Raw genomic sequence first — 26,549 nt, 5'->3', positions numbered from 1 at the left:
CAGGTCAGGGAGATTTGACCATCTGCATGATGTTTGCGTATCTGAAAGTAGTTCTTATTCTTCAGACTATCCAGAATGAAATGTGCATAAAGCTTGTGCACAATAGCGTGAAAATAGTTTGAAATTCTGCTGAGTGAAATGAGGAGCGAGATGCTGTTTGTCATTTTGTGCACTGCTTTTCTGTCTCTTCCTCTATTAAGGCTGTTGCTCATCTCTTAATCAGAGCTGATGTCCCAGCAAATCATTCAGACGAGGGGGGAAAAAAATAAATAAAAGAATTCAAAACAGCATTAGCAAAGAAGCAATCTCAAGCATTCTGAATGAACCTCAAATGATGCGTTAAGACAGGGAATTCGAATTAATGTCATCACATGTCACTCACAGGCTCTTTATGGCTGCCAGTGCCTTTGTGATGCAGGAAAAGCAAGTTGCAAAAAGTCCGTCCTTAAATCGATAAGGAAGACTCAGATCTCAGCTCATCTCGGGAACGTTTTAATATAAAGGAGAGTGTACGTTTGTGCGCGAGTAAATGCACCGGGTAATTACTGATCCTCAGCGAGGAGACTGTCTGTGGCTCTGTGGACGGGGTCATTTCCTTCAAAGAGGTGGGGTACGATAACCATTAAGCATTCATGCCTTGCCAAATGCGCATAGGCTGGCAGCCGCTAACACGTACAGTCGATAAACAAACAGACATACACAAAGAACAGCAAACAAACCGGGATGACGGCGGATACAATCTCATGCTCAAACAGCTGATGTTTATCCACTCATTCATCCTTATTTACAATATCATAATTGTTTTCCTTCTGTGATAGACACTTTGGAACAAGAATGGATGAATTAAGCACTCATCCAGACTTTAAAAATAAAAACAAGCAAAAAAAAAAATCAATCAAAATAATAATGATCCCCATGAGAAAATTCATTGAAAAATTGACAAAAATAAAAAAATAAAAACGGGTTTACCCATCACCTCTTATAGACTGACAGACCCACGGTTGCTTCTTTAATAACCCAAACGACTCCCAGCAGCTTTAATTTCAAATTAATTTAACACAGCTAATGATTTGCGCAACGACGGATACTTTTAAATAAATTACCATGCCTAAGGATGTCTAATTATTCCAAAGTGGGCGGATTCATTAGCAATTGAAGCCGTCAAAGGCTGCAGGTCAGTATGAATAAAAAATAACAAAGCTGCAAGGAGAGAGCATATGCCTCTATCGTAATCCTGACACAGAGGTGTCCCGGCTGAATTAGCCCCTAATTGTACCTTAATGAAATGTTCTTGTTTGATAACCAGTTAATTACAGGAGACAATAACTCTGCACCCTGCTGACACTGAAGAGAGTGATTACTCTACGACTGAAAGACCCGACGATTGGTGAGAGGAGAAGGAGGAGGAGAGGAAGCAAACGGGAAGCAAAATGGAGGAGAAATAGGCAGAGGCACATTAAAACCAAAGAAAAGGAAGCACAACGGTGTTTGAATACTAGACAAAGATGCAGAAAACGGACTAAAAATAGTTGAATATTGCATGACAGACTTTTAAACTTAACACAGAGAAGGAGTTTATTATCTAAACGTGCCATCTTTTCAAACTCAGTGTTCTTTTCTTTCCTCCCTTTCACTGGTACAAATCTACAGACTCAATTAAATAATACTAAGGTTTCTGCTCCCTCCTCCCCAAATCCATTATCACTGTTCCTCCCCATTGCAGTAAAAACTGAAAATTGATCTTAATCTTAAATAACAAAAACAAGAAAAGTGTTCTTTTGTGTTTCTGGGGCAGCTTTAACATGGAGTCACCTTGAGGGATAGCACAGCCCAAATAATGCATTGATCTTGCACTATAAAGCAAAGGCCTTTGGGAATTAAAAAGCGCCGTATAGTGTGCAAACTATGAAAACAGCTTAATAAAAAAAAGAAAATATGAACATAAACATGAATTTAAAAACAAAAAACAAGACTTTGTTCTGCCAAACCTAAGGGCGGCACTGGAGAATACACAACAACACGAGCAAAGTGGGAAAAAATGCACACTGAAGCGTAACAAAAAGAATCACAGAAGGAACATAAATCACAACAATGAAACTTTTGATCGTTTCTTCAATAAACTACAGCAATAAAAAAAACCGCCGCCTTCAGTGCACTTATGTGAATTTTGCTGCACTGTGTGTTTGACGAGCGCTATAGGTAATTGGAAACAGGGGCTGTGATCTAGTTAAAACAAAGCTGTGTGTAGGGGAAGGGTTGTGTTTACATTCTGGAGGTCCTGCATGGCTCCAGAGGGTCTGACTGTGACATGAGAGAGCACACCTCGTGGGTCCGAGAGAGACAGGACATGACAGCCAACAATTAAGTAAGTACATGTCTTGGATTTTTTAGGACTCTTGACACTTTGTACAAGCAAACATTTGACTCTCTTTAATAAAATCTCTACAGATACTGTAAATGTAACAACAGCACACAGCAGGATTCAGATTGGTTTGACCAGGTCATACCAAAACCTTTCATTTCTACTTTTTAAGCCATTTTTAGGTGGATTTAAAAGTCATTACTTATAGTTTGCCTTTAACTTTTGGATAGAAGGCGTCCCATTATCTTCAAACACTCCTGGATATGATGCACAATTCTAATTTTTTTCATTAGAAAATACCGCAGGCTGCCCAGTCCCTGAGGCAGCAAGCTAGCTCTCAGACTAAGCTAGAGGTGTAGCAGTTGTAATAATTTTCTTCTCCTGTAACACTGTTTGGCTTCCACTGAGCATATCAACTGGTCATTTCTCTAGAACACGTTTATATCTTTACCTTTTTGCTCACTCATTAACTCTAGTTTTGCTTTAATGTTTTTTTTTAACACAGCAGGACTCAAAATGCGCATTCTTCTCGTCTCCTTGGATGCAAAAATGCATTTTGACTGTAGATTCTGTAATGAAATTTGAGGGTTCTTGGACGTGTTTGGCATCAAACAGTTTTTGGAGAAAGCGGCAGTTGTTTGTACCCTACTTGAAGACAACCATCCCTGCAGTGAAATTACTTATTTCAAATATTTTGGAGACCAATTTAAATCAGTTTGAAGGAGCTCTTTAGCTCTTGGTATTATGGCTTCCTGTAAAAACAGAAAACCCAAAAACGGGACATTGGCATAAAATCTAGTTTATTCCTCAGAAGGTACAATACATACATTAGGGGCGATCGTGGCTCAAGAGTTGGGAGTTCGCCTTGTAATCGGAAGGTTGCCGGTTCGAGCCCCGGCTTGGACAGTCTCGGTCGTTGTGTCCTTGGGCAAGACACTTCACCCGTTGCCTACTAGTGGTGGTCAGAGGGCCCGGTGGCGCCAGTGTCCGGCAGCCTCGCCTCTGTCAGTGTGCCCCAGGGTGGCTGTGGCTACAATGTAGCTTGCCATCACCAGTGTGTGAATGTGTGTGTGAATGGGTGGATGACTGGATATGTAAAGCGCTTTGGGGTCCTTAGGGACTAGTAAGGTGCTATATAAATACAGGCCATTTACCATTTACCATTTCCTGTAAAAACAGAAAACCCCAAAAACGGGACATTGGCATAAAATCTAGTTTATTCCTCAGAAGGTACAATACATGTAGGGGTTTACTTACTTTTGTATGTGACCAGTGTGTTTTTTTTGTCTATTCAAATAACGAAAATGACTACCAAGCTCAAATTTATGTCACATTTATTTTTGTTTTTTCAAGGGGGATCAAATGTTACTGAAAATGTTTAGGATACGAGCGCATTTCAAATGTATTTTACTATTATATTACCAACCAGCAGATGTGAATGCAGTACGCTTTAATGTCCTTTCATGAATTTATTTCATTATGAAAGACCAGGACAGAAATTTTAATGACTTTAATGAGGATTAATGTGCACTAGCTGAATTGGTTGTACTCTGTAAATACACGGTTATCAAGTTTATCCATTTGCTGGCCTGGAATAAATGACAGTGCTAGTCAGAGAGAATAATTAGAGCACTCACTGTGTTATTGCCCAGACAGGCTACTACATTTTATTCCATAATGACATCATTACCTCAAGTTAATTATGTGTCTTGCGAGGTGACATGTTTGATTAAACACATGAATGCACAAACAAATCAAAAAATTAACTGTGAAATGGCATGCTAAATGGCTGGATTTTAATGATGGAATTGCCATATTATTAGTTTTGTCTGTGCTCCCAGGTGGAGCTGTGAAGGACAAATGCATAAAGCATGAGATGAAGACAGACATACAGAGACAGAGAGAAAGAGAGTTGCATCTGCAGTGCAAAATCTAAGGCGAATAAGAAACCGGGACACGAGGGGTTAAGCAGCACAAACAATAACATTTCAGGAGAAGATGTCCTTGAGGCAAAACCAAGGACAAGGCAATTGCTAATCTTGTATTCCCAGCATGATCAAATCACCAGGCAACAGATATAAATAAAAGGACAGGAAATGAGGAATTCACATTCAAGGGTGTCAGCGGCGAAATGAAGATTCATGGTGAAGAGCCCTGGTGAAGGCGGCAAAAATTAACTGCAAATAAAAGGGACAGACGGCCTCCAAAGTCCAGCGTATGAAGTAGGTTTGGTGGGAGAAAAACACACATGCTAGATAGGGTCTGGTAGATGGTGGCTGGGGGGGAATGGGCTGCACTTTGTCATGGAGACAGGTGCTTTTATTTGACACCCAATAGGCTGCGCCCTGACTGGATATTCTAAAAATATGAGTCTGCGCATGATCATCAGACTGTCTCGTTTTTCATTCATTTCACACCATCATTTGTTACCACAAACACACAGACAAAAAAAAACCTTTGACTTTGCCTGTTGGACTGGAATGTGGAAAATGAAATAGAGAAAATGTGCTGGACAGGAAACTTAATGCAGTTTCATATGCACAGGTTGGGTTATAATAAAATCAAATTGACCATATAGCTGCACTGCTGGTGGTTAAAATCTTTACAAGTCCGAGTGCAAGAAAATTCACTTTATAAAATAAAAGCATAAAAAATGCTATTTGCTTCACTCTCATGCAAGCTGCAATCACCCAGAGTGGCAGGTAGTTCTTTAATTTTAGAATCAGAATTACACGTTTTTACTGATGCATTATTCAACTTTCAAAAAAAACAGGTCGCTCATTATAATGGCGAAGCCAAGGAAAATTATCACCAGCTAAATAAAACTCAGCATGTCCATCAACAATTGTTGGAACCCAAAAGCAGATCTAGAAGGTGAGTGAATACTGAACTTGTAATTGTTAGGTAGGCAGACGCAAGCTGCTCAATGTGTAAATAGGCATCTGTTTTTCTTTGTTATGCTTTTTCTTTTTTCACAATTTTACCACGCTGGCATCATCCTAAAAGGTGATAGTAATGCAGCCCAGCTTATTTCTTTTTCTCTCTTTTGTCTTTAAATGCTTTTCATTTGCAAGCGACATTTTTATGCTCCTTCTCCTACTTAAAGGATATTAACCTCTTGCCATCGGGTAGTCACAACTGCCGCAAGGTCAAAACTGTTTCAGTTTTTATGGAGTGAATTTATAACTTTTGCAAGGTATTTTTTTTTTAGATGTTTGATAAACAACAAAAAAAGATCTTTCCAGAACTCATAGTGTATATACGTGAATATTAAACGAAGCCTACCTGTTTTTGCTCCTCTCCCAGACCATCCCACATGGAGGCTACTATTTTGGATACGTCTCCAAAAGTGGCATTGGGATTCTGTCCTTTAATGGCTGCCTGAGTGTCTCTGAAGAACAAGGCGTAGGCCGACACAGGCTTTGTAGGCTCGTTTGGATCCTTCTTCTTCTTCTTTTTTTGGGGTTTGGGCTTGGGCTTCATCATCTCCGAAGACGGTCGCTTCTCACCCGTGATCTGGAAGACCATCAGTGGCACAAAACAAAAAAACAAAACAGCTTATTGACACTGAAAGCGAGTCTACTAATTCGACTCGGAGTGAATAATCGCATTGCTGATGAATGCTTATAGCGCTGTGCCCAGGTGAAACATGGAAGCTTCATTAAATCCTTAATTTCTTTTCTGTGTTCAATACCCGGTGTTTGGATATTGCGGCAATGATTCACTGACAGTAACAATTTACATGCACAGACTCTGGTTGACAGCAGTTTTTCTCCCTGCCTTACTTTGTCAAAAATAACATCTGTTATTTGAATGTATCAAACCTTCTCAAATCTTTATTTTGCAGTTGTTCAGCAAGTCATAAATTCTGAATTTTCATGCTAGGGGTGAAAGGAATTTTAAATCGCCTGCTGTATCTGCTCTGGCTTTGATGTGGTCTCAGAATGAATTGGAGAGAGCAAATGGAATTACTTACTGATAGGAGAGATGGTAATCATTTTTATTCACACAGCACAGCAGAGATGTATAGGCTGGGAAATATATATTTTTTAAACTAAAGGATCCCCTTCTTGTTATATTGTATCACTGTGAGCTGACAGTTAAATACACAGATGAATCTGAAACACTGTGGCAGATTCAATTATACACTCATTCACATTCCCCTGACAGAAACGAAGCAAATCCACAGAGACATTGGTTGGTGGGCAATTTATAAAAGCGGTTTTACAGATTTACATAAAGCAAATGAATGTAAACAACTATCCTTCTCTTCTTATTTAAATGAATGAGTGATTTAAATGAAGGAGTGGTTGCTTTGGAACCAGACTGTAACTGAGAACACGGTAAAGCAGTGACAAAGTTGGGGAGGACTGGCAACAGATCATGTTGTTGTTGAAAAAAGCGCCAATTAAAACATGTCTCACATCTTCATTCACTATAGACATTTAAAAAGGCAGCAAACCTAGATTAGAATGACAGCTATTCACTAAAGTAACATAGGGCATAGATTTTGAACTTTTTGAAGAGATTAAAACTAAATATCTCAAACAGTTTCTTTTATCAAAGCATGAAAGGAAAAAAATAGACATAGCTCCAACTCCAGCAATGTTCGAGTTTTCGAGGCAGCCAAATAACCCAAGCTCAAGCATGCCTATTCCTGCATTCCTCTTAAACAGCACTGCGGATTACATGTTAACAACCTGGTACAAGCACTGCCAAGCCTTTATCGCCACTACTACATGCCAGAGAAGCCACACCAGTACCTTCAAATGAGGATCAGTCTCCTCTTCCTGATTGGAGCTTGAAGGTGAGGGTGTGGCCGATTTACTTCCGGGAGGTGAGGGGGAACCATGAGGCACTGCACTCCGGCTGACCTGTGGGTTTAGCTGGGATAGTGCACTCATGGGGTTGGGCAGTATCGGAGGTGAGTTGTTTATCAGGGTGTGGTTACGGGCGGGGTCATAATGAGCGCCATCAGGATGCTGGTGATGGTGTTGTTGTTGGTGGTGGTGCAAAGCCATCTCCTGCATCTGGGGTGAGAGAAGAACACCAGCTTTACTATCTTCTCTATAAAACTCCTGACTGCCAATTAGCCAAATATGCAAATGTTTCGAAGTGGAGATGACATGTTCTAATTGGAGAAATTGTGTTGGATAAAATATAAATGTAATACAATGAACTATGCGCAAAAAGTTGGGATTGCTAGAGGGAGTTGTCTTTTGGAAGAAAAAAAGAGGTCTCACGGATGACCTCAGGCTGAGAGGTTTTCTTTCTTCACTGTCTCACAAAACTGCAGCTTTTTAGCCAGATTACTTGATCTGAAATTGACTTCAACACTGAGGTTTGTGGAGGGTCTGAACTGAAAATGAGATGCATAATAAGTGAAATATCTAGACTAAAACTAACCAAAACAACTAAATGTATGATTAAATCAAAGGGCATGCTTGTTCTCTAAATGCTAACGACTTCTACTGTTAACTACTCGGATACAAAAAACTAAAATGTGCCGTCTTTGACATCCCTGACTGATCTGAAGCCTGGAAATTTTGGGGTTATTGTTTCCTGACATTTTTGACAGTTAGCAGAACCAGAAAATACTTTGAATACATGATTGCTGGGAGGGAGCCTGATGTTTGGTGAGAAAGCAGAAATTAAGCAAAATGTATACTTTAAGAAAGACTGAGAGCTCAAAGCAGCCATAATCCATCCATCCACTGATCCATCCATCAAGCCATAATTAAAAATTTTAAATCGATAAATTGATCACAGTTATAAAGCTACAAAGAATGCCAGCAAACCCTTTAGTTCGAGTGTTGAGCATCTTTTGAGCTCCATATTTTTATGCTGTTTAATGTTGTTTACAGCCACAGCAAACAAAATCAGCAACGCTGCTCTAAAATCAGCTGCACACTACCTGTGTCAGACACACACAGGTAGAGACTCCAAATAAGTGTGTGTGTTAGTGATTATATGTCTGTAGTATGTTCTGCTACTCAGCTGGCCAAAAACACACAGAGTGCATGTTTTTATTTAATAAGGAGAAAACCAACTTTACAAGTTAGCACCTTTTTTTAACTGCATCCAAGCTTTTTGCATGTAAAAGCCACTCAGTGAACTGTATCCCAAAGCAATTTTGCACTGTTTAACCATTCATCCATACAACACACAGGCTTATCAGTGAAATCAGATTTCAATAGGTCCCTCTATTACAGCTGAAAGTCCAATTTATGGTTCCTATTGACGTCTACAGGCCCCTTGGACACAGTAGCCTGTGTAGTATTGAGGTTAAGATTTCCTCATTTACTGCTTCTGAATTTTTTTTTTCTTAGTATTTGAAAAGCCAGATGTCTCAGCACCTGGTCAAGCAATCACTGAGTCAGTGGTATTAATGAACTGAGATGTTATGCTCATTGTGTTGTAAAAAGGAAAAGAAAATGTATTGCCAACACTTCTATAAGCACAAGCAGAAAAAAAAAACAGTTGTAAACTGCTGGGAATGGCCCAGGAAAATATACTTTAGTGGTTACAGAATCAGGCTCATAAAGTTCTGTTCTTAGCCATCTAATAAGATCTTCAACAGCAACGACATCAAAAGCTTTATTTCAAGATTCATCAGAACAGAACACGAACACAGACCAAAGGATGCTTTTAATGCAGGCATAAATGGGAATGTTTGGGAATTTACAGATCAGAAAGTGATGAACTAGCATTTGTTAGCTCTTTTAAACATTTATGAGTTAAATAATACATTACACATTAGTGCAGTGCTAAAAAGATCAAATTTAAAGGGCTCGAGCATATGAGGTCTTGATAAACACGAGTAGAGGTTCAGAGATGAAGGCTCGGCACTCTAATCATAATTGGTCCCAGTAGATTGGTAGAATAAAAATGCACAACAAAGTAATGTTGTGAGCAGCTCTGGCCTGCTTTGAAAACTCGTAATATTCACACGACATTAGATTCTGTGTTTGCCTCAGCAGCTGCTCACAAAAGCCAGCAGTGAACAAAGACATTCGTTTTGCATTTCAAATAACCAAGCTCAAACCTCCCCCATCCATGACAATCTCCAACTTCCAATCATAATTCAAAACACCATCACTACACTTCTTAAAACATGAGGAAATAGCTCCAGCAAAAATAAGTAGTCGGACAAAAAAAAGGAAGGAGGAAGGAAAATGGAGTAAAAACGAAGGAAACAGAAATCCATTAATTTTCCATTTTCCATGGACTTGCTCTTTAAGGGTCCTCACAAACCAAGAAGCACTGAAAAACCAATTAATCAAACATGAATGGCCTATCATAGCTATAGCAGATGCATTTCCATAGCAACAGCCTCCAGGCAAAATTGTCACCCTTTAATCTGAGTCACACCATGTTTAATGTAAACAAGAAGGAGACACGCAGAGCAGCGGAGTTCACAGGGGGAAGACGCCACAGTGTCGTGAATATTTGGCCAGCCCCACAACAGTAGAGGCAAAAAATAAATAAATAAACAGGATTTACAGACACGCATGCACTGATTACTATGGATAGCAAAGTTAGTTGCAATGTTTCTTCCTTTACTATAGATAAGAACAAACCAACAAACAAAAAATGCAAAAAACACCAAAACACTGACTCTACTTGCTATTTGTTTATTTAATGGGTATTTATTTATGTTTGCTCTCATATTTCATGAACCCCATTTTCATTAAAGCTGCATCTTCCGTTCGAGCTAATGAAGCAGTAAGTCATCAGGAAGTACAGAAACACAGAAACTATTCCACTCTTTGTGAAGATAATAACACAAGATGTTTTATATAAGGACGGAATTGTCCCATTCCAAAGTATGAAAGACTGACTTATCTTCTTATAGTTACTATAACCAGATAAAACAGATCCTGAACTCATTACTCAAGACACCCCCACTGTGATAATTTAATTGTAATTTCAACATCCTCTTTGAAATAGTCTCAGAGTGCGTTTAGTTTGGCTTTCACCTGTGTGAGACAGAATGACCAAGAAGTTATCACATAGCGCCATCAAGCCAGAGCTAAATAAAGCTAGTGGCAGACGGCTGTATAAATATTATGAAAGAATCTGACAAAGGTTGCTGGTTGCCATAGGTACTGTATGCTAATTCTTATTGGTATCATCCAAGAGGCTAGAAAGAGGTGGGAGTGCACAGTGAGTAACACGATTTAGTTGGTCAGTGCTCTTTGCAGTTAGCATGTAACACATACTGACTGACTCCATGGAGTCTTGACATGAAGAGCACTGGCTTTATAATCTGTGACACAACATAAAAATCCTGTTATCATTTTGAGTGAGTAAATCTGATAACTCATCTAAAATTTTGAATGTTTTCTTTAATACTTTTACAGTGTTGTAGCTGTTTTCTGTACAACACCAAGGAAATACGCCGCGGTAAAGCTAAAAAGAGAGAACATGAGAAAAAGTATAGAAACTATAAGAGAAAAAAGCCACACGACCTAAGTAGTAAAATCAAAGTTAGCAAAGTTAGCGAGGGGACAGTTAGGTATTACTTTTTGGTGATGAGCAGCCAAGCAGACCTAAACTGTGATGTAAAGCCAGGAAACTCTGTGTGAACGTGTTCCTCTGCCATCGTTACGCCTGTCGTGTTTGTATTCACATCTTGTACATCATAGTCAAATGGGAGTCAAATAACAAAGGCTTTCCAATTATGTGTAGCACATTGTGTGCGAGATGGAATATCACAAAGCCATTGTTCCCCTGCTCCTGCTGACCTTACCTTTGAAATGGTTTCACGGCTGCTCCAATTGCCTGCACCATTTGATTTAGCTAAGGGGATTTGACCACCAGCACAGAGATGAGAGAAGGGGAGAAGAGAGTCCTATACACAGCTACAAGGAGAAAGAGGAGAGATGCGCACCAGAGGCGAGTAAAACAGCTAACCTTGCTCTGTCCTTTTGATGATTATACCAGAGTGGCATCTGTTTCATCATTTAAATAAGCTTGTTGATTGCTATGCAGGCTTTTATTACTGTAGCATCATAATAAACCCATCTGTGGATGCTATAGGATCAATAAATTGTCACGGTTTAACTTGTTAGCGCCATCTAAAATAAATCTGTCAGTTTTTAATTAAGTACTTTGTGTAGAGCTGGAGTCAATTCACTTTTAGTTGACTAGCTTCAAATTGTAAATGAAAACCAAAAGTTAATTAAACGATGGGGCATTTTGTTTTCTCAATGCTACACGATATCTGTCCGATTTAGGTTTCGAATTCGTTCTCACTCCCGCCCCGCCCCGTTTCGATATTCACTGATCGATGCCCGTGCGAGTCCCGAGACTTGTCTTTCCTCACTCCCTGCTTGACTGGAGCCATCTTGTTTAGAGTGATGGCTCACTCGCACAGGTTCACGGCTGCTATTGTAAAATCAGCCAGCGTTTAATTGAAACAAATGACTATAATAATAGAACATTATCCCTGCAGGCACCCAGCCATGACAGCTTTAATTAGAGGCGCGTTCAAGACTGATCCTTCAAAAGCACAGCCGCCGCGCAACAAGGTGGTAAACACGCCTTTAGGTGGGGGAGCCAACCCTGGGTCTCTCAGCCCTCAAAGCTACTTCTCATTCACCCCGAGGGCAAAGCGCTAACAACTCTGTTCCTCAAAGAGCCGTCGAGCCTCCCGCCCCTCCCACCTCCTCCTCCTCACTCCATCCCTCTGTCTCTCTCCCTTCATCCATGTCTTTGGTTTATCGAGCTTATATATACCCAAGAGGGTCATTTACACAAGCTGAGAAGAAGAGAGTGGATTCATGAATCATACTCTACTTAACTATAAAGGCAGAGGCAAAATGCTGTATCTGCCGTCTTGTGACATCAGACAGATGCTAAGCACAGAGACATGACGGGCAACAGATGCCAGGATGTTTTAGAAGGGGAATCGGTGTTGTTGTAAGAAATTGTTTTGAAAGTTGTCAAGACTACATTTTATTATCTATATTACGCCATAAGGCAACGTGGCTTTGATTTAACGTAATGTGTGATGCCCTGTTCCAGGTACAGTACCAGCCAACTGTATTTACTAACACACTATTAAAACCTCGTTTTATTTATTAGCTTGGCAACGGCACCGTGTTGCCAAAACAAGACACTTTAAGGTCACTTTCAATCGTTCCAATTACAGGCTAGTCAAAAGGAAAAATATCAAACACTTGCTCTTGCACCTCCCGTGCTGAACTGTGATCTTGTAATTAATCTGGCAGAAAAACAGCAATACCTCACAAACCGGCAGTATAAGGGAATAATTACGAGTTTTAGCACGTACTTTATGAGAGAGAAAAAGCAGTTTACTCAAAGAATGCCTAAAGTAGCCGCGGTGTTGAAATGGAATTTGCCACTATAAACCCCAAAGCCAAAAACAGTCTATACCAACACATAAAATGCAGGAAGGACTTTTAAACGCACAAAAATGTGAATTAAAGTAATAAAAAAGTAAACAAGGATATTAATAATAATGATGTAATTAAAGTTCACCTTGAAGCATTTTCACTGGTGGCTGACTGTTGCTTTGAAAGGTACAGTACCACCGTGAACATCTCTCAGGGTGAATCAGTAGCAGCAAAAAGGCAGTGGTTGATTTGCAGATAGTAATGTCATGATGTCCCCCTCGGCACCAGCCTCCATGTTCCTCATTACTGCTAATGTTAGAACCTCCTTTGCTTCTCTCTCCCCTCTTTTTCTCTCTGCGTCTCTGCCTCTTTCCTCCCCTCCAGTTCTCTTTCTAGTTCCTTATGGTTTTTTTTTTTCTTTAAATATTCTGTCTCTCTTGTTGTTTCTCACAGTCCCTTTTTCTCCTTTCCTTGCTCTCTCTCAGCCCGGGCGTGTCTCTGAGCTCACCTCACAAAGCGCGGCGTCAGAGAATCAGAGCCTTGCCTGACATGACATGCAGGAGACGGTTGTGAGGAGCGGTAGGGACACACACTCTTGACAGCAGAAGGCAAGGCTCCTCTGCTCCCACTAATGAGACTCCTGACTGCCGTGTCAAATGCACTTTGTGTGCATGTGTGTGGGTGCGCCCATACTTGCACAACAAAAAAATTCAGCATGCAGAAATAATGAACACAGAAACAACAAAAAACATGCAATTTTTAAAGAAAAATATTGTGCTGTGTGCATCATGCAAGTCTAAGTCAGGCCAAGGTTATAGATGTGTGCAAAATCCTCTTGCCCAGAGACTTTCACACATGTCTGATCTTCACCTCATCCTCGAGTTTTAAACATTATGGCAACAGATTACAAAACTTCTTTTTTTTATAGTGATTGCACAATAGGAGGAAGGTGTTTCTTGCTTAAGAACAGCTCAGAATACATGTCTGGTATTAGAAAGGAAGGCAAACACAAGAGCAACTAGCTTGCTATAGCACTGTAATCACTGTGAATGAAGCCACACTTATAGACATTAACAGAAAGAGTGGCAGTATTGCGTCGAACTAGCGGCCGGTGACACAGCAGAGGAGGCGTCCGAGCATGAGATGACATGGGATAGTTCTCCACTGCCGCCACAGCTGAATATTCCTCGTGGTGAAAGCAGAATGGGCTGATGGATTGTTGAGATAGGGCATAGTGCAATATGGGCATGATTTCATGGCATGATAAATCTCAGCAGGGGCGCGTGGCTAAGTGTAATATGAAATCCCTTATCTTTGGATCTGCTTCATAACACTAGATATGTGCTGCAGCTGAATCTGCGTTCGTTTCTGTAGCTTCTGTTCTTTGCTTGAACGCTGTGGTTTATCAAATCTATAAGAGGAGGACAATGACAACAACATGTGTGCGATAACACATATTTCACTCTGATGTTTTTGAAATATGATGTGATGAATTATCTAAATTGAAAATTGCCACTGCAACGATCTTCTTCTGTTACCTGCGATCAGGGTGATAAGTATTATTAGAACGGGTTTTACATGGCACTTAACAGAAGCTGGTCTGTGTTCGTGCAAAAACAAGTTTAAATTACATATGCAATATAAACGAAATGCAATTTGTCCCACATAGCTGATCTTTTTAAAGTCCAGTGACTGTGTTATTTGACGCCATCCCTTTAGAAGTTTTGATTAAAAAGACAGAAATTAAGTCAAATCTTATCCTCCTCTTCGCTTAATCTGGCAGGTTAATTGACATTATCGAGGTAGAGAAAAAAGATGAGCTGCCATTCTGGGCTGCAACAAAAATCCCTCTAAAACGGTGAAATTGGAAAATAACCTATATTTCTTTTAGGATATTTCTTAATATACAACTACAGTTTCATATCACATTGCCAGAGAAATAAGGCACTTTCTCCCAAGAGATGAGAAAAGAATTGAATTTTTCCTTATCGGTCATCTATTTTTCCACAGAATGCTATTACTTGCTGCCTGCCGTTGCTAAGCAACAGGAAATATTAATAGGACCTTTTATTAGCTAGGCTTTACCCGTGGAGTACTAAAATGAGGAAGTGGAAAACATGAATGTGTTACATAAATCTTTGAACCTTTCAGGGTTTGCACAAGTCTCTGTTTGTCCAGTGATTTATGGCTGTGATGGTTCATTTATGGGAGAGGGAGGTGTGAAATGCCAAAATGGAACATTAGCCTAAGGGACAATTTGAAAATAAATAATCACAAAAAAGTGGGGGGGAGAAAAGAAAGCAGTTGAAAGAACAGCCCTCCCTTTTCCTGTAGACTTCAAGAGGCCATCAAACAAGCAAGTGATTTTTTGTTCCACTCGTGGCATTGATCATTCAAAATCATCTGTGCCTGAATCAACATTGGAATAACTAATACAAGTCCCATTCTATCACTGAGCTTGTTGAACTGTGGTGAAAAGCGACAGACGTTCCATCATTTTCCGCAGACGCTCTAATCCCTTTAAAAAATGACTTAAAATGAAGGTCTTTCAAAGGAGAAATAGGTTTTCTTCATCTGAATAAAAAGTATAGAATCAAGCAAAGCCCCAGAGAGCCGAAAGTCTTTAAAGGCAAGTCGGAAAAAAACCCCACACGAGACAATTTTAAAGTCCATATGGACAAAGTGTAAACATATTTAACTATAATCTTTCTCAGAAAGCTGGTTGATATAGTTTTTATTCTTTAAACTTAAAATGCGGACCGTGATTTTCTCTATAAATGCATCGCCATATCTCTAATCCACTTTTTTTCTGTTTCATGTTTATACAAAAACCAGCAGGTGTACAGTATGCGATAATACGTTTGCTGAGACCCTCCATCAGAGAGAGAAAACATTAAAACACACCTCTGCTCTCTTATCATTAATTCATCCCAGCTTGTCTGTGACAAGTTCAGTTGACATTGCAGCTCATATTTCTTTCACGCAGGCTTGGAGCGCGAGCACCTGCCAGGAGCACTTAATACCTCGTGAGAAAAAAAGAAAGAAAGAAAAAGAGCAAGCTTCCAACCAACTTAACGTGACAATCAAGATGGGATTAATACTTGATAATTAACCTCAACAAATGAAGATAAAGAGCTTGCGAGGAAAATCTTACATTGAAATGTTGTAACAAAAGAAATTAGAGGATGGAATTTGAATATGAATGCAGCAGGCAGATTTTTAGAGCGCCACAACACTCATTACAAATAAACTGACCCTCATTCAAGCAGATTCACATCGTGTATTCTGAGAAAAGAAAAAAAAGGGGGGAGATAATACCTGGATGTTTGATGAAACTAAGGCTGCTCGTGCATATAGATCTCTCAGCTAATACTTAGCTGTTATGCATAACATCTCCTGGCTGATTATACATTCATCATCTGTTACATATTCAAAACATCACACTTGAGCCAGTTTGATGACGGCTAATACTGCATGCACAATTGAGGAACATGGAAAAAAAGGATAATTTATTCCAGTTGCTGGCAACTGGGGACCATTATAAATATATCATAATTGAATATGAAGCTGTCCTGTTTAAACATATTGCAGTGGTGACAGCACAGGCAAAAGGTGGATATAAAATAAATGTATAGTTTAGTGTAAAGAGAGATGTAACAGAAAACAATGAGGCCAGAAATCAGCAGCAACAGAGATGTGTATCATTCTGGGCTGTATTGATAGGATCAATGCAACCTGAGCAAGGCTATTAAATGTCTAATGTGTTTTGGAACTTGTAGATGCTATGACAGTGGGGGCATTAACAGAGAGAGCAGCAGAGACGGGGAGAGAGGGGAGAGAGAACGAGGGAAAGTGGTGAGGTGGGGAGCTGGGAGGTAATGGGGGGGCTGCCAAGTGCATCAAAACATCGAGAAAAGAGCTCTTTGAAAGATATCAGGTTTGACCAGGAGGAGCTTCAGACACAATAACCATCATCCAAAAGAGAAAGGAAAGAAAAAACTCTGAATTGAAAATGGCCTCCTTACAAAATCAGGAAAGTGCAATCAGTTTTGCTTTGGAAGGTTTTGAGAGGCAGCAAAGTGGAGAAAATGAATAAATACCCCTGTTACTTTTATCAAATTAATACAGAGATCAATCAACTAAATGCTGTCTGCATAGGCAAACTCTAAGGTTATGAGCACACTAACATATTCTTTGTATTTGCAGTCTTTAAACCTCAGGAGATGGAAAAACTCTGAACTGACAAAGATTTAAATTCCTCTAATGACCACTTAACTGCATTTAAAACCATGTTTACAGCCTGTTAAATTAAAAAAAAGAAAGTTGCTTTATACCTTATTTCTTTGGATACTGACATAGATCAAAAGTCGTGGTGTGTCCGCCCTGATTGACAGCTAGCTTTGAACACTGCCCATACAGCCCATCCAAGAATCTGTGCTCATGTTTTGATGTTTGCACACAGACCACCTAGCTCTGGTCTGCATGCTAGAGCTAGCTTAATAACTACCGTGCTAATGTTAGCTGATAGCTCAGTACTCACTGGTCTCATCCATTTATGGTCAGTTCTGGGCCCCGAAACGCAACACTCTTCCTCTAAATCAACTATTTTGTCATGTTTTGCTATTTACTAAAGACTACAGTGCCCAGCTGTTTCATAAATGTACTTTCCGCATAAATTAAGCTTGACATTTGTTACATATTTTCAAAGATTTACATCTTTAACAGGAGGAAAGAAAAATGAATTCCCAAAAGCACCAAGCGTTAGATAAACACACCCTTAATTTGTGTATTTTAATGCAATTTATTGTCAATAAAGAAAATGCAATAAACCTTCAGTCTTGTTCTGTATTATTCATGCTTTGGCATATGTGCAATCAATCGTTTTTTTTATAAATTTTTAAGATCCACGGCCACAGTTAAATCTGCCTGATTTAAACCCTCTTTAGCCCCGCAGTTCACCCTTTCACAACAAACAAAACACACCCTCTCTGTTCTATTCAACAGCTATGATCATCTGTTGCTGCGATGCTGCTCGAGTCTAAATCCTTTTTGTTATATAATTGCCCTATTTATTTCATGTTTATATTGTTGCACCTGCATTGGAGTACTTTCCAAATGTCCTCATACTTGAATCACACAGGCACAAATTTAAAAACCAGAGGCTCTCAGCCTTTTGTTGAGACAGAATAACCCCATTTCACTCAACTGAATTATCTTTAAAATATCTAATAATGAAATCCAGGAGGTACAAAAACTGGACGTATACGCTCATTTTGAATAAGAGTTACTTTTTTCTTCTAGCGTTCCTCCCCACAATGCCCTGCTCTCTCTTTCTCCCTCTCTCCATCTCTCTCTCACTCTATCCTCACCCCTCCTTTCTTCATTCAACTCTATTGCACTCTTTTCATTGCCCAGCTCACGTATTGAATCTGCCTGATGAAAACAGATCTCACTGCAGCACCACAATAGAATGGCTGATGCAGGAAAGATGAACCCTAATGGATTTTTTTTTCAATGTGCTCAAGATTGAATATAAGGCCTGACCTCCAGATGTAGTGGATCCATTTCAACAGCAGATATATTGTTTATAGTAAAGACACAAAAACGCACAGACACACTCGGACACACACACGTTGTTCAATGTGAGCAGACAAACAGCTGCACTGTACATTGTGTTTTTTAGCTACCAAAAATAGATTAAAATTCGAATGAACCTGTATTATTTATCTACCCATGTCAAGTGAGATATTCATAATGATAGCAACTCATGTTTGAACTGCAGAGTTTGCTTAATTACTCTGCTCAACAGACTGTGTCAAGGTGAGGCACCAATTTAATAGACACTCCGTTCTCAGCACAAATGAACCTCTGCTACGGTTTGGTAGTTTTGCCAGCCAGACTATTTGATTAAAAAAACTCAGAGTTCACTTTATATGCTGCTTTTTTGAAGTGAAGTTGAAGCAGAGCTCTGAAAAGATCCCCAAATGTATTCAAGAGCTCTTTTATAAAAAGTCAGAAGTAGCAAGATTTGGGAGTTTACTTGCAAAATGCAAAAGATCACAGATAATTTTAGCTGTGGTGTAAAGTCTCTTAACCTGTTTCCAGATTAGTGTGCCTGTGTTAAAGCACACAAAAGTTGAATTAAATTCATGTAACATAGAACATTTACAAAATGTGCTGAAAATCATTTTCATCTCTGTTTTCACAACCAAAAGCATCATTTTATCTACAAGTGCTATCAGATTCCCTAGCGGTTACCAGGAGCTGCGTTACATGTGCTTTAAACACAAGTTCATCATGTGTGAGTTGAACATTTAAAATCTCATGCATTTTTATCACCCAGCCTGCTGTATTCAATCTATTAAAACCACAGAGTGTGGCCCTCTGTAGCAGTAACAAATATCCTGACTGCAGAGGGAAAGACTGGCCAATCAACCAATGTCTCCACAGTAAAGGTCATGACCAAAATGTGAAATGAATATGAAGATAAATGACATATGAATCCAATACCTTGTGGGAGTATTCCAGCATTAAAGTATATATAATGCAAAGAATGTTTAGTAGAAATATTTTGATTGCTGCTTGTCTTCTGTTTATCACAAACGTTACACAATATGCCTGACCTTGATATTCATATATACAACATATATCTTTATTGTGTAGAATAACTAAAAGATACTGAGACATGGCCAGAGACAAAACACACTGCTGATGTTTGTACTTGACGATACCGTGAACGAACGAGAAGAAAACATCTCCTTTTCTAGAACAGCACAGCTGTATGCGTTACTATTTCTGCATTGTTTTATAATACAAGTCAGTATCAATAAAGCTATGAATGTTTAAAGTTACTGGCTTTCCAGTCATCATGTGTCACACAAAAAAAATCGTACGTTAACACTATTAACCATTTCTGTTCTTTCTTTGGGACCTACAATCAAAACATCAGCCATCTTTTTTATCTTTATTAATATATACATTAATTTGAACTTCAAAGCTATATTACACATTTAGGGCACTGTGCGTGGTATACTGCTAAACTGCTATATAGATTATTTGCTTAATGCAGTTTACTCATATGTTTGATGCATAAGCTTTGCGGAGCTCATTTGTTGTGATAGTAACCTGCTCTATTTCCAACAGTTCTCATGAATGCAATTATGGTTTGGAGATGCTAATTTGTAGAGGAGCAGTTCTGTGTGGAGCTGAGGGAGTAATCAGCACGTATTCATGTTTGAAGGCCTGACAGATTGACCGATGCCTGCTGTCGAGGCAGATATGATGCTGATGGATTTACCCACAATCCCTTTCTCCATGCATTAGAGCTGACATGGCAACTGCTGAACAATCATTCAGTTCCCTACTTAGCCCCATTTACTGTGCCTTGAAAACGACATTTTCCCTTGGTACAAGGCTAAGATATTTAAATTATTTTTGATGCTTAAAATACACAAAATGCTTTAAAATTACAAAAAAAAAAGTTTGCTCCATCATCATTTCATCCTATGTGTTGACATTGCTTGCTTGAGCCAGAACAAGCTAAGTTTAAGATTAAGACCAACACTCATCACTCCCAAGTATTAAATGTTTTTCTTACTGTGATTAAATGTGCGCTACTCACCGAGGGCATTTGGCTGGATACGAGGTGGCTGTCCTGTCCCAGCATGTTCGACATCATAAGTGTGGGCAGCTCTGGGTAGGAATACGGGTTGATGAGCCCATTGTGTGGCAACGAGTGACCGAGGTAGCCTGTAGACTCGTGCTCCATCAGGTGAAGAAGAGGAGGTTCGGGGTGGTTAGGTGGAGTGATAGGTGGGATCTCATAGTCTTCGTCCCCGGCTCCATTTCCACTTGAAGTGCCGCCACCTCCTCCTCCACCCCCACTGCCACCTGTCTGACCTGTGTAGCTCTGTGGTGGGACAGACAGAAACAGAAATAAAGTGAAACACACTGTTTTCATTAAGCAGAAACTGAAAATCAATCCAATTTAAGTCCCCGTGACTATTACACACAGGCTGCAAATGTAGAAATATACAGTGTTTTATAGTTTTTCTACAGTAGACAATGCAAAGTGGAAATGGCTACTTGAGCTGTCAGGAGTGGTGAATGCCCTGCCCAGCAAACACTTCCATAAATGTAAACTCGCAGCTAAATCATTAATGTCACACAGCAGGTGCGTTGCAAGATAAATTGCTCTATACAAGGTTGGACATACGTGTCTCTGCAACTACAGGGTATGGGCAACTACAATCACATTTTAGGGAAAATCATACTATTGCAAAATTTACAAATAAATCTAATAGTTCCCAAACAGGGAACTAAAGACAAGAATTCTGTTTTTGAGTAGATTGCATTCATTTCCAACAAACAGAAAGACATTTTTTCCAGAAGTTACATGAAAAGATTATATATATATATATATATATATGTGTGTGTGTGTGTACTTGCATATGCTAAACATTATGATTACAACCATTAACTTTATTATGTTATTTTATTTTGTCAAGCTAGAAATTCCACAAAGGTTCTGCAATCTTTTTAACTTCTGATCTGTCATTTTGCTACATTAGGTCAACTACAATTCTCTACTCACATTTTAGAGAAAATCATACTATTGCAAAATTTACAAATAAATCTAATGGTTCCCAAACAGGGAACTAAAGACAAGAATTCTGTTTTTGAGTAGATTGCATTCATTTCCAACAAACAGAAGGACATTTTTTCCAGAAGTTACATGAAAAGAATATACTTGCATATGCTAAACATTATGATTACAAGCATTAACTTTATGTTATTTTATTTTGTCAAGCTAGAAATTCCACAAAGGTTCTGCAATCTTTTTAACTTCTGATCTGTCATTTTGCTACATTAGGTCAACTACAATTCTCTACTCACATTTTAGAGAAAATCATACTATTGCAAAATTTACAAATAAACCTAATGGTTCCCAAACAGGGAACAAAAGAAAAAAATTCTGGTTTTGAGTAGATTGCATTCATTTCCAACAAACACAAAGACATTTTTTCGAGAAGTTATATGAAAAGAATATATATATATATATATATGTGTGTGTGTGTGTGTGTGTGTGTGTGTACTTGCATATGCTAAACATTATGATTACAAGCATTAACTTTATTGTGTTATTTTATTTTGTCAAGCTAGAAATTCCACAAAGGTTCTGCAATCTTTTTAACTTCTGATCTGTCATTTTGCTACATTAGGTCAACTACAATTCTCTACTCACATTTTAGAGAAAATCATACTATTGCAAAATTTACAAATAAATCTAATGGTTCCCAAACAGGGAACTAAAGACAAGAATTCTGTTTTTGAGTAGATTGCATTCATTTCCAACAAACAGAAGGACATTTTTTCCAGAAGTTACATGAAAAGAATATACTTGCATATGCTAAACATTATGATTACAAGCATTAACTTTATGTTATTTTACTTTGTCAAGCTAGAAATTCCACAAAGGTTCTGCAATCTTTTTAACTTCTGATCTGTCATTTTGCTACATTAGGTCAACTACAATTCTCTACTCACATTTTAGAGAAAATCATACTATTGCAAAATTTACAAATAAACCTAATGGTTCCCAAACAGGGAACAAAAGAAAAAAATTCTGGTTTTGAGTAGATTGCATTCATTTCCAACAAACACAAAGAAATTTTTTCGAGAAGTTATATGAAAAGAATATATATATATATATATATATATATATATATATATATATATGTGTGTGTGTGTGTGTGTGTGTGTGTGTGTGTGTACTTGCATATGCTAAACATTATGATTACAACCATTAACTTTATTGTGTTATTTTATTTTGTCAAGCTAGAAATTCCACAAAGGTTCTGCAATCTTTTTAACTTCTGATCTGTCATTTTGCTACATTAGGTATAATTTTCCTTCAAATGTTAAACGACTCATTTTGGAACAAAAAAAACAAAACAATGCTCAGCGATCAGTAATATAGCAGACCAGCAGTCTCTATTCGCGTGCTGTCTCCCTAACACAGTAAGTCCAATCAGATCAGGGTTCTGCACAGAGCAAGAAGAAAAGAAAAATAGCAGGGAAATTCAACGGGGAATGAAAAGCAATTTTGTCTGAGACGATCCAACTTGACTCCCATTGTAATGACTGAGTCAAATTAATCATCACAAATAATATTCTGGTGTCAGCCATTCAAGGGTTTTTTAATAGAATTTTTATGATTCATGTCTAGCAGTATACATCAAACAGTCAGTTCTGCAACATTTCTGAAATCAATTCAATATCATCTTTGTGTAGGCTGTCATCCTCGGCAGCAGAGCGGTCATTTATCTCTCAAACAGATACTTTTAGAAAATAAGGGGCATGTGGAGATGGAAGGAAGAAGAAAGGATACGGGGTGCTTTTTTTTTTCCTTGTTTTTCTCTCAACCCTGTTTTAGTATCAAGGTAAGTGCAGTGGCCTATTTTGTAATTTTTGAGCACATCAATTACAGATAAAGTCGTATGAATAAGCATTTTACATCCTTGGAATGAAAAAACCCAAGACAGTTTTTCTATTTAAATCCCACGTGGAGCAACGAGCGCAAAGACACATGAGATAAATTTAATTTCGCAACAATAAGAATGTCAATAAGAAGAGTCTAAAGCACACGTCTTAAGCGTAATGGCAAAAACAGGAGGTTTTCACTGTTGAATCAAGAGTATAGAGACACACTTAGAATTAATCCTTTCTTTTTTCTCTCTTTCTTTTCATTTGGCGTAACATTTAGTAAACGATTGCCTCAATTTGATTTACTTTGTCCTGACATAGCCTGCAAGCAAGTTGATATTAATTTTCTGGACTGTCCTTTGAAGACAGATGTTTTTGTAAACCTTTGGGGATAGTGTTATTGTTTGGTCTAATGGACAAGAAAACGAACATTTCCTGAGATTCAATTTCCCTCATAATTGTTGGAAGGAAACTAAATTGTCTGTTGTAAACATCGGAGCTATTGTGTGAAGTGAGTCCCCGTGCGAGTCCCTCTGAGCCACCATGTGCTTCACTCTGACTGTAGCAGACCGCTATGTAATCTAAAGACCACCGTGCTTAGTCATCACGTAGCGTGTTTATCAATCTTTTGTTTTCTCAGTAAATTAATCTACATCCAAGCTACAGAAACACTTTTCCGGTCCCATCTATTGCCTTTGATTGTGCAGAGGGACAAGGACAGAAGATGTGTCATGTGTTGGATTGCTATGAAGGCTCATCCAGTGCCCTTGATGATAAAATGTAAATACCAAGGACATTCCCAGTTGGATTGTGGCAAGATAAATTATTCATATGCCTCTATTCAGAATGAGATTGCATGTACAGAGCCACATGTACACTCTGGCTAATGTATACTCTTTTCTTCTTTGAAAGTAAAATCCAAACCAAGGCAATGTATTTGATGGATCGTATAGACCAGCATGTGTCCTAGTATGGAAGTAGCTTTTCAAACATACAGCCCCTGTTTTTTTCCCCTTTTCTTTCCTCTGAGGTACTCATCATTGGTTTACTTTCAATAGTCGGGGCTGTTCTCCTTCAAAAAGCAGCAGATTCTATTTTCAACACTCTATTTTTCACCATCCTTTATTTTCCTCATCTGATCAATGCGGTACACTATAGGGAACATTATTTCCAATACACAGTATGTTGTCTTCGCTGCGAGCGAATGCAATCTGTAACGTTTTAATTAAGAGACAGATCTCTCGACTGTAAGTGTTACATACCAGCACACCTTTCATTTGAAAGAAACAGATGAATAGACAGTTGGTCTGGGACTGAGAGAGAAAATAACATTGATTGGGGAGCTTTCCAGCTTGTCTTTTATTTGGCACAGATCTCTCCCTCCCTCTGTAACACTGCCTGAGTATTCAAGGCCTTCTGGAGATGATATTGACTGTGGCTAATGGCTCATTATCTCTATATTCTTCTACTTATTAGATTATTGTTATGATGCCTGTAGAAATCAGGATTTGGGACATCGCCCATTTAATATTAAATTGCACATCCATTTTAAAATTCTCATCTGTCAATTGCAATTCATATGTTCGGTTAAAAGCTACTCGCCTTTTTCAACATTACATAGCATAATGTTGGACCTCCTGGCATAATGTTGCTCTGGCATAAAATTATCAGGCTATTAAGCAGCAACTGACAGATAATAAACTATGTTTTGCCCTATTTCAGTGACAACTCTAAATATTCTTTTTTTTAGCATTTTAAGTCTGACACATAATGACAAGATAATAATGACATTAAACATTATTTTCAGCTGTACTCACAATATTTGCTTTTTTCTAGATTCGTCTTGAAATCAAAGGAATGTCATGACGCAAACATTATTTTGACAGGTGGGCCACAGACTGGGAATATCTCCACTAGCATGACATCAAGTGACACAGTAAGTGCTGTGTTTTCAGACCGGATCCTTGCGCTCCACATGGACGAAAGAGTCCGGTGTCCTCCCAAGTCAACGTCTGTTTCGCAAAGAGGGCGGGACGGACGGCTCAGAGACAGCCGATGACATATCTGTCTCGCCGCTAATATGGACTTATCTGCTTATTGAAGAGCTTTGTCAAAGCAGTGATTTATGCTTGAAATACCCATACATCACCGCTTCCATCACCTCTGGCACTCTTCGTTCTGACACCTTCCCCAAAATTCACCGTGCAGCACTCTGCAGGCCAAGTCAGGCCTTGTTATCTCTCGCTCCATGCAGTCCGTTTTATGAAGAAAACAGTGGATTTATCTTTGGGATGAATTCAAGAGCATCAACTTTTTTATTCCCTCTGTCACTGCTCTCGCAAAAGGAGGCTTATACTGTATATTCAAAAATGATCCTGTTTACTAGTGTACACAAAGCTCTTGTTTTAATGTAACACAGCAAAGGCAAATAAGGCTTGTCTGACAACAGAGATCAGTTATTTTCAAACACATAATCTAAGAGCCGTGAACTCTTGGCTTGCTGTTGTTGATACCCTTTCTTGTTTCTCTTAGCGTCTTCTTTAATCTATCCATCTCTTTCCTTCAACTCAGGCTTAATTAAAGCCATAGCTGTTCCTCTGCTACTATATCTTACAAGAGTGGGGATGGAAATGGGCAGGAGATCCAGTTACAGCCATCCTACACCTTCACTTTCCTCTTCCTCTCTTGGCTTGCCCATTCAGCTCTGTCCCTTGTGAAGCCCCAATAGTTCTGGCGCTACTCCACGTTCCTTAGACCCCGATCAGCCCCCTTCCTATCCATCCCTCTGTCATCTCATCTCCCTCTAAAACAGCCCAGCTGCTTTATTTATCTGTCAGTATTTTACTGTTCGGAAATCATAACAGGAACTCCGGGGACTGAGATGCTGTACTTGGGATGTGTTCAGTGAATGAGTGGCACAGGAGGGTGAGGAGAGAGGAAATAAACCCTTTCAAAGACATAAACCCCACGGAGAAACAAATGGGAAGAAAGGAAAATATGGAGAGAATAATTAAGGTGAGCACCGACTGTCTAAAGTCAAAAGATGCAGATGGCCCTATTCACCCCAGACCCTGAGCTGATTACTAACTAACCTACCACTGACTCAAACCAGCCTTCCTAATTGCACGTGTTTCTCCCCTTTCCTTTTAAGTTTCCCTTTTTCTCCCTTCATATATCCTGTTCCAAGTGCCCGTCTCACTTGTCAGTCAAGGTCAGGAGGTCATCCTCATCTGATCGCGTGTCAGAACAGATTAGAATCAGAGCTTTTGTGTCATGTCATATTTCATTATGCATTTGACTCATCTCGCAGGTCAAGAGGTCGCTCTGATTTGATTGGATGA

General features: G+C 39.0%; 1 protein-coding gene across 4 annotated transcripts in view; it reads right to left on the bottom strand.

Annotated features, from left to right (window-relative positions):
- The window catches only part of tox2 (TOX high mobility group box family member 2), a 112,993-nt gene that overhangs the window by 6,815 nt on the left and 79,629 nt on the right, over nucleotides 1-26,549 (bottom strand). For 3 of the 4 annotated variants that reach the window (XM_085161042.1, XM_085161041.1, XM_085161040.1), the window contains exons 4-6: nucleotides 20,345-20,632; nucleotides 7,126-7,392; nucleotides 5,648-5,878 (exon numbers count right to left, since the gene is read on the bottom strand). In XM_085161042.1, coding sequence (XP_085017168.1) covers nucleotides 5,648-5,878; nucleotides 7,126-7,392; nucleotides 20,345-20,632 — 786 coding nt within the window. The remainder of the gene's footprint in view (nucleotides 1-5,647; nucleotides 5,879-7,125; nucleotides 7,393-20,344; nucleotides 20,633-26,549) is intronic. The other variant, XM_085161043.1, reaches the window with a different exon arrangement.

The sequence above is a fragment of the Neolamprologus multifasciatus genome, chromosome 5, assembly GCF_963576455.1.
Source record: "Neolamprologus multifasciatus chromosome 5, fNeoMul1.2, whole genome shotgun sequence".
Lineage (NCBI taxonomy): Eukaryota > Metazoa > Chordata > Actinopteri > Cichliformes > Cichlidae > Neolamprologus > Neolamprologus multifasciatus.
Note: the sequence above shows the minus strand (reverse complement) of the source record. Positions and strands in the feature narration are given on the sequence as shown.